Raw genomic sequence first — 16,785 nt, 5'->3', positions numbered from 1 at the left:
TTTGCTACCTTAATAGTTTGTTAAAATGTTATAGAAAAAATTGTGACTATAACAATACTTTTAAAAGAATCAATGATATTTTTAAAGGGGCAAAAGTATAATTTAATAAAATAAAATTGCTAAAATTAATAATACTCATATATATAATAATATATATATTTAAATTTGGGGTGGCCATTGCCCCAAGTCCAACCATGGCTCCGTCCATGGTTTAAGGTTGTTTTATAGTGGGGAAAAATTACTGATGTGAGCGAATGCGTCAGATAATATTTGTATGCAGACTGATCTCTTGTGATGGAAAATGTACAATTTCAGATTTTCTTCGACTTTGACCAGAGGGTAGTCTTTTTTTGATAAAGTGACCAAAGAATAGTCTCGGATAGTCTTTTTTCTGATAAATTGGGCAAAGAATGGTCATTAAAAACTATTAACTACAGTACTTTCTAGCATATTGTACCCAACGTTTTTTACTAAATTCAAAATTATTCATTTGTTTGGCAAGGCCCGTTTGAGGTTGGAATAAAATGATTTTAGGCAATTTATTATTAATACTTTTTTATTTATTTATTATTATGTACCTTATACCGATCGACCTCAATATGTCATGCCATGTGAATCGTTGCAAAAAAAAAAAATATGGGCAAAAATGGGTTTTTGCCTCTTTCGCCCAAAAGATATAGCAAAATGCCCATATTTTAAAATTATTTAGCAAAATATCACTGTTTTAAAACTCAATTTTCTAAAAATTGAGTTATAGGCAATCAAACTTTAAAAAATAAATTATGGAACTCAAGTTTCATGTGAATTTTTCCAAATAACTCGATTTTCATCAAATCAAGTTTTATATTGAAACTTGAATTTCTAAAAATTGCAAAATAGAGGCATTTTGCTAGATAGTTTCAGAACATGGGTATTTTGTTACATCTTTTGGGCGAAAGAGGCAAATGCCCATTTTGGCCAAAAATATGCAAAATATGGTACCCCAATAAACTTGTATTTTTATTTAAAAAAATTGTTCTCCTTTGTTACTTTAAAATGAAAAAGGTGAAGGAGTTCCATTTGTAATGAAGTTTTGGTTTTTGATGCATTTTACATTTTCTTCATATATATTTAATTAACCCGTTGGCGTACTATTAAGAAGGAATGATAAGTAAATAATATAACATTATGTATGCCTTTAAATGCGTAAAAAAACTAAAATGGAACTCTTTCAGCTTCATTTTAAATTAAAAGAAAAAGAGAATCAATTTTTCCAAAAATAAAAAAGAAAAAGTTTAGGGACACAACATTTTTCACTTTTTTCTGGTTAACATGACCTCTTGAGATTGATATATAATAAAAGTGAAATTAAATTCTACAATGATATAATGTAAAATTCAAGTTTTACATTTTTAATCTCTTATTGAATGATGTAAAATATGAATTTTACACTCCATGCATCCTTACTACATTCAAACTCAATAAAAATAGTGTTAATAATAAATGACAATTGACGTGGTCAATGGCTTTCAAAAATGTATATGCCTAGAAACTAGAAAGTACTCTAGTGATTAATGACTATTCTTTCGACAAAGTTGATAGAGATTGACAATAATGTAAAAATACCGCAAAAGAGTCTGCATGCAATATTGTCTGACGCATTCGCACACATCACTTTAAATTTTTCCTTAACCTTGACGCAGTCGCTCTCACATAACAATTTTTTTTTTCCTACTATAAAACAACTCCAAATGTTGTTGCCTTAACCAACCACACGTTAATTTCATTTCACAGTAGTCTTGTCTAGTTTTCTCAAAGTTTTCTCTCTATATTTTAATACGTAAAGAGATAGAAGTAGTAGGAGCTTAATTTATTAGCAATGGCAAGTGGTGGTGATGATGAGCAAGTAAGAAACAAGCAAGTGATATTCAAGGACTATGTGTCTGGTTTTCCCAAAGAATCAGACATGTACGTAAGTACCAATGGTACCATAAGATTGAAGGTCCCAGATGGTTCCAATGGGATTGTGGGGAAGAACCTCTACCTGTCCAGTGATCCCTACACCCGGAACCGCATGACGAAGCCCGACACTGGCAATTATTACGTCAACTACTTGAAGCCCGGTTTGGTGAGTCAAAGAGTCCCTCACTTTTTAATTATCTTACGAGTTTTATTTATACTTAAATCTGTTTGTTTAAGAGGAAAACTGTGTAAAAATAGTGTTTTTTTTTTTTTTTTTCAATAGCATCAGAAGCATGACTTAAAAAAAAAAAAAAAATTCTACTAATTTTTTTTGAAAACATCTTTACCTCACAGCAAGTTAAACAAAAGAAGTTAAAAGATTGTTTTTCAACTAATTTAAAAATGCTACCAAAAATAAAAAAATAAGATAGTTTTATATATAGAAATATTTTTTAAGAATGACTCATTTTTTAGAAAATATTATGTCTAATCAAACAAAGACAAAATCACTTTCACATACACTTATTGCACCATCTTTGATACTACTTTTATTTATACCAATTATACCATTACTTTCACATAATTTCATCATTAACACCTCTCTTTTATATAAACCAATCAACATGCCACCTTAACAATTATGAAATCTTTTGTGTCAATTTGTGGTTAAAAAATTTATACAACTGTACGGCACCGAGACCCCAAAGCCCATACCGGCCTTGAGCCCAAGCCCATATGGGCTCTGGGCCCAGGCCCATACCGGTTTTGGGTGCAGGCCCAGCGGAAAAGTCCAGTTACGCTACGCCCTTCTTGAAACTGCCTTAACGTGAAAACAAGTTTTGGGGTTTGAGTTCCAGTAGATGATCGGTTAAACTTTCCCGGGCAAGCGAATGGGCCGTGCCTGGGAAAGTCATGATATGCACGGGAAACTGAGTTGCTGAACATAATCGATCAAGCTGGAACCAAGTTCCAAGGCCATAAATGCTGCACTGCCCTCTCACCTAAACATCCACTTTAACCAGATGATATTGGACCTTTAGTAGCACTAACGGTGGCTGTAATCATAATCTCCCCACTAACCTTGGCTATAAATAGAAGAAATTTGGGAGAAGGAGGGGTTCAGAAAAATTGAGAGAAAACAGTCAAGTGAGAAAGAATAAACTGAGTGTTGTTTTGAATTTCTCTGCCGAGAACGACCCAAAGTAGGAAATCCTCAAACCCACTACAAATAAATTGTGAGCCCAAGTAATTTAAGGCCCAGAAGTCTCATACTTGGTTCCTACAATTGGCGCCCACCGTGGGGCTCTCCTACGAAGTTGTGGTTCGATTGAGACTTAAACAAGGGAAATGTCTGAGGAGCGTTCAGGAGGGCATGCTCCGAGCAGTTCTATAGGATCTTCTCGGGGATCGACGTGGAGGGAGAGAAGGCAGAAACAGCGGGAGGATAGGGAGCGTCCAAGAGGAGAGAAAAGGTCCGGATTGGGAGAAGGATCGGCCCAGACACACCGGACGATTTCAGGCGTTTCAGCGCATCGGCAATATGATGATAGAGACCGAGAGCTGGAGCGGTTGCGCAGATTGGTAATGGATTTGGAGCTGGAAGTAAGGGGTCGACGCCAAGAAAGGAACCGCAACCCCCAAGAAAGGAGAAATCGGGGCGAGGAGGGCTCCAGCCAATCTGGTACGCAACAATACCGAGACCGATCACGCTCTCAAGAGTCACACCGGCACTCCCGGGAGACACGTCATCAGCGGGACCGTTCCCGATCGCATGGGTACGATGACCGAGGATCAGAGTCGCCGGAGGAACGGCGGCACCACAATGCCGCAATGGACGCCATGAGCCGAGCCTTGCGGATGGCAGCCCGGTCTCTATTCTCCGATGAGATTGAACGGGCCCCCATGCCGAGCAGATTCACACGACCGCCATTCAATTCCTATGAGGGGAGGACAGACCCCGTGGAGCATGTCAGTCATTACATCCACATGATGTCTTTGCACGCGCACAATGATGCACTGATGTGTAAAGTATTCTCTTCTGGTCTCGGCTCAACGGCCCTGAGATGGTTCAATGGTTTACGGAAAGGCTCCATACACAGCTTTGCCGAGCTGATACAAGAGTTCGGCAATAGATTTGTGACATGTAGCCGAGTGCAACAGCCGGTTGACGCGCTACTTTCCATGAAGATGAGGGTTGGGGAAACCCTTCGGAGTTATGCCAGCCGATACTGGGAACTCTACAACGAGATTGGTGGAGGGAATGAGAAAATTGCGGCGAGCACCTTCAGGATGGGGCTCCCCGAAGACTCTGAGTTACGGGAGTCTTTGACGAAAAGACCCCTCGAGGATATGAGGCAACTGATGAGACGCATAGAGGAGTACAAACACCTGGAGGACGACCGGCTGCAGAGCAGGGGGAAAGCTCCATTAATTGGGAGATCTCGGCAAGTTGTTTTGCCGACAAAACCAAAGAGAGACTTCAGAATGCAAGAACCAGAGGTGCAAATCGAAGGGGTAAATGTGGCATTTAAGGAGCCCGTGCACAAAATCTTGGAGCGGATCAAGAACGAGTCATTCTTCAGGTGGCCAAACAAAATGGGGGCAACCCATCTCGGAGGAACCAAAACCTATACTGCACCTACCACAGAGATAAAGGAGACACCACCGAGCAGTGTCGGGTATTAAAGGATCACCTCGGGTAACTTGTAAAGGCAGGGTACTTGAAAGAGTTCATAGCAGACTCCGCTCACCAAGAAGCCGGACAGGGCGTCCAACAGAAAAGGAACCCCCTCTCGCCTCCACTGGGGGTAATCGAAGTCATCCATACTGCACCGAGAGGAACAGCAGCAACAAAAAGGGTATTGACAGTGGCTTGCACGGGAGGAGGATCAGCCGAGAAGAAGAAGAAAGTTGGACGGCTGAACATCTCGTTCAGGGAAGAAGATTTGGAAGGAACGGTCCAACCCCATGACGACGCTTTGGTGGTCACGGCCCGGATAGGCAGGTTCCTGGTGAAGAGGGTGATATCAAGGGAACGGGGCTGACGTCATGTACCCAGACCTCTTCGAAGGGCTCGGATTAAGGACCCAGGATTTGGCGAAGTATGACACGCCGCTGGTCTCATTTGACGGGAGAGTCGTAATTCCCGAAGGACAAATCTCTCTCCCGGTGGATATGGAAGGCAAGGGAGTTATAGTTACCTTCATAGTAGTCCGATCATTCTCGCCGTACACCGCAATCCTGGGGAGGCCGTGGATTCACGCCATAGAGGCTGTCCCGTCCACCCTCCACGTGAAAGTAAAATTTCCTACCGAGTACGGAGTTGCCGAGGTAAGGGGAAACCAACAAGTGGCGAGGCAGTGCCTTGTCGCCGCGGCCACATGGAAAAGTGAACAACCCGGACAAGTTGAGCAGGCTGATAAAGAAATTTCATAGCAATTACAGAGGCCCCGAGGGGAAGCGGGGACAGACGTGGCCGAAGAGGTATTGAAGGTTAGGATTCTTCCAGATACCGACAAGTATTTTCAGATAGGCACAAGCATGAATGACCGGGAAAGGGTAGAGATGTTTTTGTTCCTTTTGCAGAACGTAGATGTTTTCGCGTGGAACCCGTACGAAGTGCCCGGCGTAGACCCCGAGTTCATTATCCACAAACTCAACGTGGACCCATCATTCCCCCCGAAGAAGCAGAAACCGAGAAGAGCATCAAAAGAACACGTCGATGCAGTAAACCTGGAGGTCCAGCGGCTGAAGGAGGCCGAGGTCATAAAAGAAATATTCTTCCCGAGATGGCTAGCAAACACTGTCGTAGTGAAGAAGAAGAATGGTAAATGGAGAGTTTGTGTGGACTTTACAGATTTGAACAGGGCATGTCCCAAGGACCCATTCCCAATGCCCAAGATTGATCAACTAGTAGACGCCACGTACGGGCACCCGAGGATGAGCTTCCTGGATGCCTTCCAAGGCTACCACCAGATTACCTTGGTGCCCGAGGACCGAGAAAAGACAGCATTTATATCCCCAAATGCAAACTATCACTACGAGGTCATGCCGTTTGGATTGAAGAATGCCGGGGTCACCTACCAGCGTATGATGACGAGAATGTTCCGAGAAAAAATTGGATGCACGGTTGAAGTTTATATTGACGACATGGTGGTAAAAAGCAGAAAGGAGACAGCATACGGAAGACCTTCGGGGAGTATTCGAGATACTACGGCGGCACAAATTGCGCCTGAATGCCGAAAAGTGCACTTTCGGAGTGGGGGCTGGCAAGTTCCTGGGTTATCTGATCACCACTCGGGGAATAGAGGCTAACCTCGACCAAATAAAGGCCGTCAATCGCCTCAAACCACCAAGCAATCCTAAGGAGGTGCAAGTGCTCACTGGAATGTTAGCCGCCCTGAACCGATTCATCTCCAAGTTTGCCGATCGCTGCCGGCCATTCTATCAACTTCTGAAGAAGTGGAAGGGGTTTCATTGGGACGAGAAATGTGATGAGGCTTTTCGAGAGCTGAAGGAATACTTGGCAAAGGCGCCAAGGTTGACGGCCCCGGAGTCCAGAGAGGATTTGTTTATGTACCTCTCAGTTACCGAGCATGCCGTAAGTGCTGTGTTGCTAAGGGACCAAGGAGTACAAATGTCAGTGTATTACGTAAGCAAAACCTTGGTAGATGCCGAGACAAGGTACCTGCCCCTGGAGAAGTTAGTTTTAGCCCTGGTGCACGCCACGAGGAAATTGCCACATTACTTCCAGGCTCACACGGTGTTCGTCCTCACCGAGTATCCATTACAGTCACTGTTGAAGAGATCAGATTTCACGGGCCGAATTGCCAAATGGGGGATTCGGTTGGGATCGTTTGACATAAGATACCAACCTAGGAGCTCGGTGAAGGGACAGGTTCTCGCAGATTTCATCGCAGAATTCACACCTAAGAACGATGGCAAAGTAATCTGTAGTGCAGAAATTCACCCGTGGAGGGTATTTATGGACGGCGCTTCAAATGCTATGGGGGTCGGGGCTGGCATTGTCATAATCACCCCTGAGGGCATACGATTGGAACACTCCTTCAGGTTGGGATTCAAAGCCTCAAACAATGAAGTCGAGTATGAGGCCCTACTGGCCGGCTTGAGGGCTGTATTGCATCTGGGTGCAAAAGATGTAGAAATTTACTTGGACTCTAGGCTGGTTGTTTATCAGATCACAGGAGACTTCGAGGCTCGGGACTCTCGAATGAAGGCTTATCTGAGTACGGCCAAGCAGATCATCAGCCAATTCGGAATAGTAAAAGTATCCCAGGTAGCTCGGTCACAAAATAAGCACGCCGATTCCCTTGCCACGTTAGCCTCATCGGCTACGGAGGACACGCCACGGTTAGTCACAATAGAACTTATAAGGGAGCCAAGTATCAGTGTGAAGAGTGTCTCCGACCAAGCCAGAGTAGAGGTTGCGCAGGCGGCAGTAGCTAATCCGTGTTGGATGAAACCGATCATAGATTTCCTTGCCGAGGATATAGTTCCGGAGGATAAGGACGAGGCCAAAAAGATTCGTCGGATTGCTCCCCGGTACTGGCTGTCCTCGGACCGCAAATTGTATCGAAGGTCCTTCGTTGGCCCTTACCTTTTGTGCTTGCATCCCGAGAAAGTCAGGGAGCTTCTGACCGAGCTACATGAGGGAGTGTGTGGCGGACATGTTGGGGGACGATCTTTAGCACACAGAGCGATGACCCAGGGGTTTTGGTGGCCTCATATGCAGAAGGATGCCGCTGAATATGTTCGGAGTTGCGAACAGTGTCAAAAGCATGCCCCTTTGATCCATCAGCCTGCAGGACGTCTGAATCCTGTCAGCAGCCCGTGGCCGTTCGCACAGTGGGGGCTTGACATTCTCGGACCATTCCCCCAAGCAACGGGGAACCGCTATTTTGTATTGGTGGCGGTAGATTACTTCACGAAGTGGGCTGAAGCTGAGGCCTTGGCCAATATCCGGGATACTGACGTGAAAAAGTTTGTATGGAAAAACATAATCACAAGGTTTGGGGTGCCAAATGCGCTAGTAACGGACAATGGGCTACAGTTCGACAGCAAAGCTTTTCGGACCTTCTGCAGCGAACTCGGCATCAGGAACAAGTATTCAACCCTGGCTTACCCACAAAGCAATGGTCAAGCTGAGGCAGTAAACAAGACTATTCTGAACGGGCTCAAGAGGAGGTTGGACGGGGCGAAAGGAAGATGGGCAGAAGAACTACCCAGTGTATTGTGGGCTTACCGCACGACCCCCAAGAGATCCACGGGGGAAACCCCGTTTTCTCTGACGTACGGAGCGGAGGCGGTGATACCAACCGAGGTGAGCTTATGCAGCGCAAGGGTCGCCGGGTTTGACCCCGTCCAGAACGCCAACCTGATGATGGAGCGTTTAGATTGGTTAGAAGAATGCAGAGAGGCCGCGTCCATACGGCTCGCCGAATATCAGCAGAAGCTGGCCCAAAGATACAACCGAAATGTAAAGGGGAGGGAATTCAGTGCCGGGGAGCTAGTGCTAAGAAAGGTTGTGGGAAACATGTGAGACATAGCTGCAGGGAAGCTTGCTCAAACCTGGGAGGGACCATACAGAGTTACAGCCATCGCGGGTGTAGGGGCCTACTACTTGGAAGACCTCGACGAGAGGCCGCTTCCCCGGCCATGGAACGCCAACAACTTAAAGAAATTCTACGCATGATTATCCGTGTAAGCCAGAACTTGTATTTCGTTAAAATCAAGATTATGATGAACTTATTTGTATTTGCCATTTTCGCGACTACACATCAAGAGAATTGCAAATAATATTTCAAAGGACAGAAACCTGACCCTCGGCTCGATCAAAGTCGCCGAGCAGGTGGAAACCTTACAAATAAATCTCTAAGGACAGAAACCTGACCCTCGGCTCGATCAAAGTCGCCGAGCAGGTGGAAACCTTACAAATAAATCTCTAAGGACAGAAACCTGACCCTCGGCTCGATCGAAGTCGCCGAGCAGGTGGAAACCTTACAACTAAAATCTTTAAGGACAAAGACCTGGTACTCGGCTCGATTAAAACCGCCGAGCAGGTTCAGACCTTATAACTAAAAACACAAAGGACAGAAGCATGACTCTCGGTTAAGCTAAATGGCCAAAACACTGGCATAATCCCCGTGAAACATACAAATTGACAGAAATTCATGCAACTGATTAAAATGAAAGTCAAACGGAAAGCATTTTACCAGTCAAATATATAAAGGTAATCGTTCATGCACCACATCCCAGTGCCTTAGGCAAATAAACCTTTAAAATTAGAAATGTGATAAAAACAAAGTAAAAACACAAAAGGTCTATAAGAAAATCAGCTGGAGGGTCGGGCAGGGTCTGTCACTTCTGCCTGGACGGTTAGGGGGAAAGGCGGGTCTTCACCGAGAAGCTCCTGCACAGTCGGGATGCTGGTGGCTTCCATTTCCTCAGGCTCGGCGTGAGCATCAATTTGTTCAACCAGCTCCCTCATACTGGCCGTTTCCTCCTCGTCAATAGCAGTCGGAGCTTCATGGACGGCAGGGACAGGGCTCGGAAAGGGAATTTGGTTGGGGTCTCTCAGATGCGAATCTTCAAGAGCTCCTATGGCTTGGAGAGCGGCGAACCACCCGGCCTCAAAACCCAAATGCCGAGTCCGAGCCACTACCGGCTCTGCTGAATTTTCGGCATCAGCGAAGCCCTTGTTGTACCACTTTTGCTCCGCGGCCGCCAAGGCTGCCCTGAGGTCGGCTAACTCCTCGGCGTTGGCAGTATTGAGGTTGATGGCTTCAGCTAACTTGACCTCCGTCTCATTCTGCTTAGACAGGAGCTCCGCACACCTCTTTTCGGCCAATGCCCGGTTCTTCTCCGCAGCAGCAGCCTTTTTCTCGGCAGACTCAGCAGCTTTGAGCTTTTCCTTCGCCGTTTTGGCTGCCGACTCCCGCGCTCCCTTCTCGCACTCGACTTCCTTGGCTAGATCCTGTGTCCGGCTGGCTACTATGTGAGCCAGTTGGGCAGCCTAGCAAGCCCAAAAATTAATAAAGAAACAGAAATGGATGTATAGAAAGAAAACGAATAAGCTAAGTAATTACTGCAATGGCGTGCCACTCTAACCGGCGCCCCACAGACTCCTCGGATCCCTCCTCAAAGGCATGCACGTCCTCGGGAAGAAGAAGACCTTCAGCCAAAGTTTGGGCAATACGGCCGCCCTCGCCCTTCTCCCACATCCAAACACAGGCGGTTGAGGGCAGTGGCTTGCCGTCCAACAGGAACTTTGGCTTCTATGCTGGAGCCACCAGAGAGGAGGACGCAACCCCCGTGCCAGCTTGGGTCGGCGGCTCACAGATAACAATTCCTTCTGTTGGTTGGGGAGGAGTCTGGACAACGGCATCCCCCGGGCCCGTGGAAGGTTGATCGGTTACTTTCTGCTTCTTACGGGCCCGTCCGGCCTGCGAAGAGGGTGGAGGCTGAGACACTTGACCCCGACCTTGAGAAGGTGGGGGCTGATTGGGCTGTCGGGCACCGGGCACAAACCGATCGATGGTCATGACTTTCCTTGACACCATCCTTCCACCAGGTTGGATAGTTTCAGCTAGCAAGGCAGCCGCTTCTATCACTTGTTGTTGAGGCTCGGCGGGTGGATTCTCGGGGTTGGGCTGCTCTTGGACTTGGTCTCCTTGCTGTATGGCTTCGTGGGCTATCTCCATGAGGCGCTGAGATACCCATTCCGCGGACTCGTCTCGCAAAGGAGCTAGCTCGTCCGAGCAAGTGAACCGCAGACCAAATTCCCTTGCCTCCCCGGTTGTAAGTTTCGGAGGCAAAAAGTTTGCGTACCGGACGTCTATATATGATAGCAGGGGGCTATCAACTAATAGTGCCTGCTTGAAGGGCTGCCAGGTAAAGTAAACTGGCTCTACTCCGAGGATCAAGTGCGAGGCCCAGAGTTGTCCGTCCCAATGCACGTATATCTCGGAACGGAGGACGAAGTTCAGATCCTTGGCGTGGACGGCTCTGATGTCCGGGACGAACACTTTGCCGTCTGCAAAAGAACAAGTGTCGCATTAGTATCTAACAATAAAAATTTACTTCAATAAGAAGAAAAGGAGAAGCGGAGGAAAGCAATTATATCAAGGGAATAGTACGAACCCACTTCACGCTGTGAAAGGGGGCAAGGGACGTCCCCGGCAAACCAATTGCCGCGCACCCTTACAAACTCCCCGGCGGAGTTCCTGTTCGAATCAGGTAGGCATGATATCAGCCGTACTCGATTATCTCTTGTCTTTAAGTAATAGTTGGTGGATTTGTTCCCACAGAGGCTATACATGTGGTTAATGTCATGGTGGTTTAACTGTAAGTTAAAGGTATGGTTCAACTTACTGACGCAGCTAACTACCCGGTAAAAGTTGGGGGGAAGCTGGTCAGGACACAGCTCATAGTACGTGAGTGCGTTTATCAAAAGGGGATCCACGGGGAACCTGACCCCGCCTTCTAAAATTGACATCAAAGGAAAGAAGGTTGTACCCCGCCCTCGGTGGAGTTCAATATCACTCTCATGGCAGTAAGCCACATCCACGTCATCGGGAACATTAAATTTACTCCTAAAGGTGGCCAAAGCAGCCGGGGATTCTAGAAGGTAGGAGTAACCCATCTATAACGACTAAAACTACAAAAGGGGAACTTGAAGAAATAAAGCTGAAGGAATAGGAAGGGGAAGAAAAACTTACTTTGGGTTCTAAGGAGGAAAAGAACACTGGGCAAGCGAGTAAGCGCACAGAGATTTGGTTGGCAGAGAGTAAGCGCGAAAAATCAGAGGCAAAGGAAAAATGAAATGATGTTCAGAGGGGGACTATTTATAGAGCCAAAAGGAAAGAGGGGGGGGGGAGAAGAAACGTTTAATCAAGCAATAAATGAGCACGATTTACGAGCAGCCCAGCGAATGCCAAACGTAAGTGATTCGCGCGCCGCTTCGGTTCACGAACCGACAGACAATAATGGCGACTGCATCTGGCGCCGCAAAACGGCGCGTCTTTTGAGATGAATATTAATGAGAAGCCACAGTTACGAGTCCCAGGCTATAAGATTCCCGAGATCAAAAGTCCCAGACAACTCCTTGATTCTTCTCGGCGACCGAGTATGAATCAAGGGGGGGCTAATGTAAGGCACCGAGACCCCAAAGCCCATACCGGCCTTGAGCCCAAGCCCATACGGGCTCTGGGCCCAGGCCCATACCGGTTTTGGGTGCAGGCCCAGCGGAAAGGTCCAGTTACCCTACGCCCTTCTTGAAACTGCCTTAACGTGAAAACAAGTTTTGGGGTTTGAGTTCCAGTAGATGATCGGTTAAACTTTCCCGGGCAAGCGAATGGGCCGTGCCCGAGAAAGTCATGATATGCACGGGAAACTGAGTTGCCGAACATAATCGATCAAGCTGGAACCAAGTTCCAAGGCCATAAATGCTGCACCGCCCTTTCACCTAAACATCCACTTTAACCAGATGATATTGGACCTTTAGTAGCACTAACGGTGGCTGTAATCATAATCTCCCCACTAACCTTGGCTATAAATAGAAGAAATTTGGGAGAAGGAGGGGTTCAGAAAAATTGAGAGAAAACAGTCAAGTGAGAAAGAATAAACTGAGTGTTGTTTTGAGTCTCTCTGCCGAGAACGACCCAAAGTAGGAAATTCTCAAACCCACTACAAATAAATTGTGAGCCCAAGTAATTTAAGGCCCAGAAGTCTCATACTTGGTTCCTACAACAACCATATTGCAAAGTGTAGGTAGCGGAAAATAAATGACATGGGTAATATGGATACAAAAGGTAAACCCTAATGAGAAAAACCCTCCAGGAGTTTAACGATCACCCTCAAAGGAAGAATCCACTGATGAAATCAAATTATAAAATAAAAAATTACCCAATCCTAAATTGTTATTTCCAATAGAACTTTCTATAGTGAACCCACGAGCTTACAGCAGTATCTTGACTGTGTTGTTTATTGCAGTAACTTCCATGCAATCACCAATCTTCAAATCTTCAGTTTGTTGGTGATGGAAGAGTTAAAATTTTTTTACATCTACTATGATTTATGAAGGGGTTGTGTACATTAATAATGACCTTAATGTTGAAATTATGCAGCCCATTAATGGACTTGGTGTGGCTAAAGTTTTGGATTCTGGGCATCCAAATTTCAAGAAAGGCGACTTAGTTTGGGGAAATACTGGATGGGAAGAATATAGTTTGATTACAGATTTTCAGCTCTTGTTTAAAATCCAACACACTAACGTGCCTCTGTCCTACTATACTGGCATTCTTGGTAAGCCGATTTTCTTTCCCTTTTGATATACATGAGAGATGAAATAAAATTTCTTATGAAACTATTCAAGTCTATGAGGCAAATCATTGTGTGTTAAGCACACCTAAATCATTACAGTTATGGTGATATGTAGAAGGGATTTTCTTCATGTTGGATTTCATCTTCATTAAAGCAGCATAATCATGAATGCTCTTGTTAAGTTTGTTGATACACATCTTTTTCCTGCTTGATCTTCCTTCATGAGATAATCTTGTAAAACCCAATTATTTGAAGTAGCCTACCCCCAACGGCTTTCAAAATTCTTGGTAAAATTATAAAACAAGAATACAAAATTTTCTAATCCTTAGTACCTCTCTATACATTATCATAAAGTGCTTAGTTTTATATCCAAAATAAAACTTAATTATTATTGATTCTTATGGTGAGTCTGATTGTAGAACTAAGTTGCAAGTGGGAAAAATTATTTTAATTGCCAGTATTAACTCACCATTGAAGATCACATCTTGCTAGTATTAAATATGAAATGTTATGTCTTGCCTGCTGCCAAAAGCTCATTTAACATTTTCATTATGTGTAGGTCTGCCTGGTTTAACTGCTTATGGTGGTTTTTATGAGGTATGCTCTCCTAAAAAAGGAGATAATGTCTTCATTTCAGCAGCTTCTGGGGCAGTTGGTCAGCTTGTTGGGCAGCTTGCAAAGCTGTTAGGTTGCTATGTTGTCGGAAGTGCTGGAAGCAAAGAAAAGGTGACTTAAATATGAGTGCTCAATGCTTCAATTCAATTAGTGGCATTTCTACTGTTCATTGTCTCCTTAATTTCTAAATGGACAACTCTCTTCTCTGATTGGGTAGGCATAATTGCATTTGTCTAAATACACATGTAAGTGGACAAAATACTAGTGAACCATTACAATCTAACTCAAATTGTCTTCCCCAATAAATAGTAAGAATTTTTCATATAAAATTCACCATGTCCTTAGGCTGCCAAAAGACAAAAAGAAGTAAAATTTAAGGAACAAAAAAACTTGACATGTTTCGCAGAAGTAGTTGGGACACTTTTTTTTAGTCAACTCTAACACTCATTTTTATTGTAGATATTCTATTTTCTTTACCTAAGATTTGCACAGAACCGTTTGAATGTAATTTTTTTTATAATAAGTATATATGATTGTTAATTTGAAATTGTTTTGCTATTGATGATTTGTAAGCATGCAAACTGACACCATAACAAGCATAAATGTATATGTTTATCAATATTAACAAATCTGTCCGCTACATTGTGTCTACATATCGTAAGTCACCATGCCAAAGATAAAATATTCAGGTCAACACATGCCACCCTTGTCCATTTCCATAAATCAGAAAAGATATTGATCACTCTAGCTGATTGCACACTTTGACAATTTTCAATCTCATTTCAGAGTTGGTGTGCCTGACCAAAATAGGCAGCTGCACAAACTAATATTTTTTTGGTTTGCTTTTGATTTTTTTTCCTTGATGCTTTTCTGCTACAAGGTTGATTTGCTGAAGAAGAAATTCAAGTTCAATGAGGCTTTCAACTATAAAGAAGAGCCTGACTTGGATGCAACTTTGAAAAGGTTAGTGGTAATTTAAGTTCTAATCAAAATACAAACTTTTATTTCAGTCTTCAACAGGGACACTGGATTGATACTGGAGTAAACATTGGACATCCCTTCATATATAATGCCTTTGAAATTTTTGTGCTACAAACCATGGTTTTATTTTGATTACTGATTGTCCAAACTCTCACATGTGGACCCAGACTCCTTTTTAATAAATGGGGTTCAACACATTTCATTTTCAGCTTTTTAAATGGAAGGTAGAGTTTCATAGTCTATGACCACTTGTTCTAATACCATGATAAAACTAAATCATTTTTCTTAAATAGTTTTGATTAATTTCTCTATTTCATTCCATCTTTAGAAATACAGGGATCTCTAATAAGGTAAATAAGGAAATTGTGTTGGGTTTGACCATTTGACAACTGCTTTCCAATTCTGTTTCAAGAGAGAGAGAGAGAGAGAGAGAGAGAAAGGGACTGAAAAAGAAACGATTGGGAAAAAATAAGGAAGGATTATGAGTGCTAGTCTATTTTCTCACCAAGAGTATTTTTTACTTCTTTGTCACATGTGCTAGTCTCAATCTACTATGAATGCTTTATTGTTTTTCCAGGTACTTTCCGGAAGGTATTGACATTTACTTTGAGAATGTTGGGGGAAAGATACTTGATGCAGTGCTCCTCAACATGAGAGCCCATGGTCGCATTGCTGCTTGTGGCCTGATCTCACAGTACAACCTTGACAAGCCTGAAGGTGTGCACAATTTAATGCACCTGATTTAGAAACGGATTCGAATGGAAGGATTCGTGGTTTTTGATTACTTTCACCTCTACCCAAAGTTTCTGGAGTTTGTTCTGCCTCAGATTGCTGAAGGGAAGATTGTGTATTTGGAAGACATAGCTGAAGGCCTCGAGAGTGGCCCATCAGCACTTGTTGGGCTATTTTCTGGTCTCAATGTTGGCAAACAGGTAGTTTTAGTTTCTCGGGAATGATTGAGATCAAAAGCTTTAGGTCCCTTGGAAGCTTTCTACAGCAAATAAATCTTGTACTTCTATACCTTTTAAAGAAGTGTTCAGGTATCAGTGTTCATCAGGAAGTGGGTTTCCTAAAAAGATGTTTTGCCCCTGAAGCCACGGATTTCTTTCCCCAGATAGATGTTTGTCATTGTTTTTCCTAAATAAATTTTGTCATTGAGGTCACGAACTAGCAGATGTTATTGATCTTGCAAGCACAAATACATAGCCATGTGGATTGTTTTTTGATATAAAGGACCTAGTACTTTTATGAACTTTATACTCCTCATCTATACACTATTTTATGGACCTTGGATTTGATGAACTTCTTATGAAACCTGTTGGATTATCTTACTAGTGGTTGATATGCTTGTGGAAATTAGATCCTAACATCTATTCTCAAAGCGCTCTCTTAAGTAATCATACTTTTTCATCTGTCATGTATGTATGAGATTTGTTATCTTGGCTGTTGGTGGCTTCCATGTGTTTAGAGTTGTGATCCAGCCAGTTGTAGGCAATGGTGGGTGTTTGAACTTGAGTCATTAACATTTTGAAAGATTTTGGACAAGTATTTTATCAAAAAAATTTAGAATTGAGAATTTCTAGTCGGGTTTAGTTATAGGTTGTTTAAGTTTTGTTTGACTTGTTTTTTTTCAAGATAGTAGGAGGAACACCTAATTATTGAGTCGATCTTGAGTAAAATGGTTATACAACCCTACAAATATTAGCATGGCACACATATTACAGCCACAATTACTGATTTGCAAGTGTAGTCAACACTATTCAGTGACAAAAAAAACACATGATTGAGATTGAATAGAAAAGAACCATAAAACACAAAAGAATTATTGCATGAACTTAGTATGTTGAAGTGAATTTGTGCTTGTAACATCAATAAGATCTGCTATTTCTGAAATTCATGACATCTACT

At 43.5% G+C, this 16,785-nt stretch overlaps 2 protein-coding genes across 3 annotated transcripts in view; one reads left to right on the top strand and one right to left on the bottom strand.

Moving 5' to 3' along the window:
- Window positions 1-16,785, bottom strand: part of LOC126702341 (2-alkenal reductase (NADP(+)-dependent)-like) — a 141,443-nt gene that overhangs the window by 6,212 nt on the left and 118,446 nt on the right. The gene's annotated exons all lie outside the window — the stretch shown is intronic.
- On the top strand, window positions 1,767-16,203 carry LOC126702349 (2-alkenal reductase (NADP(+)-dependent)-like). Its single transcript, XM_050401040.1, has 5 exons — window positions 1,767-2,107; window positions 13,086-13,263; window positions 13,841-14,007; window positions 14,777-14,859; window positions 15,455-16,203. Exons 1-5 carry the CDS (start codon window positions 1,859-1,861, stop codon window positions 15,621-15,623), a joined length of 846 nt encoding a protein of 281 aa, XP_050256997.1. The 5' UTR covers window positions 1,767-1,858; the 3' UTR covers window positions 15,624-16,203.

The sequence above is a fragment of the Quercus robur genome, chromosome 10, assembly GCF_932294415.1.
Source record: "Quercus robur chromosome 10, dhQueRobu3.1, whole genome shotgun sequence".
Classification (NCBI taxonomy): Eukaryota; Viridiplantae; Streptophyta; class Magnoliopsida; order Fagales; family Fagaceae; genus Quercus; species Quercus robur.
This window is presented reverse-complemented; position numbering and strand designations above follow the sequence as displayed.

What these genes read in the sequence shown, in the direction of transcription:
- LOC126702349 (XM_050401040.1), top strand. Translation starts at nt 1,859, where the DNA reads ATGGCAAGTGGTGGTGATGATGAGCAAGTAAGAAACAAGCAAGTGATA. An exon ending in CTACTATACTGGCATTCTTG is followed by an intron (nt 13,264 to 13,840) that starts GTAAGCCGATTT and finishes CATTATGTGTAG; the next exon opens with GTCTGCCTGGTTTAACTGCT. An exon ending in TTGGATGCAACTTTGAAAAG is followed by an intron (nt 14,860 to 15,454) that starts GTTAGTGGTAAT and finishes TTGTTTTTCCAG; the next exon opens with GTACTTTCCGGAAGGTATTG.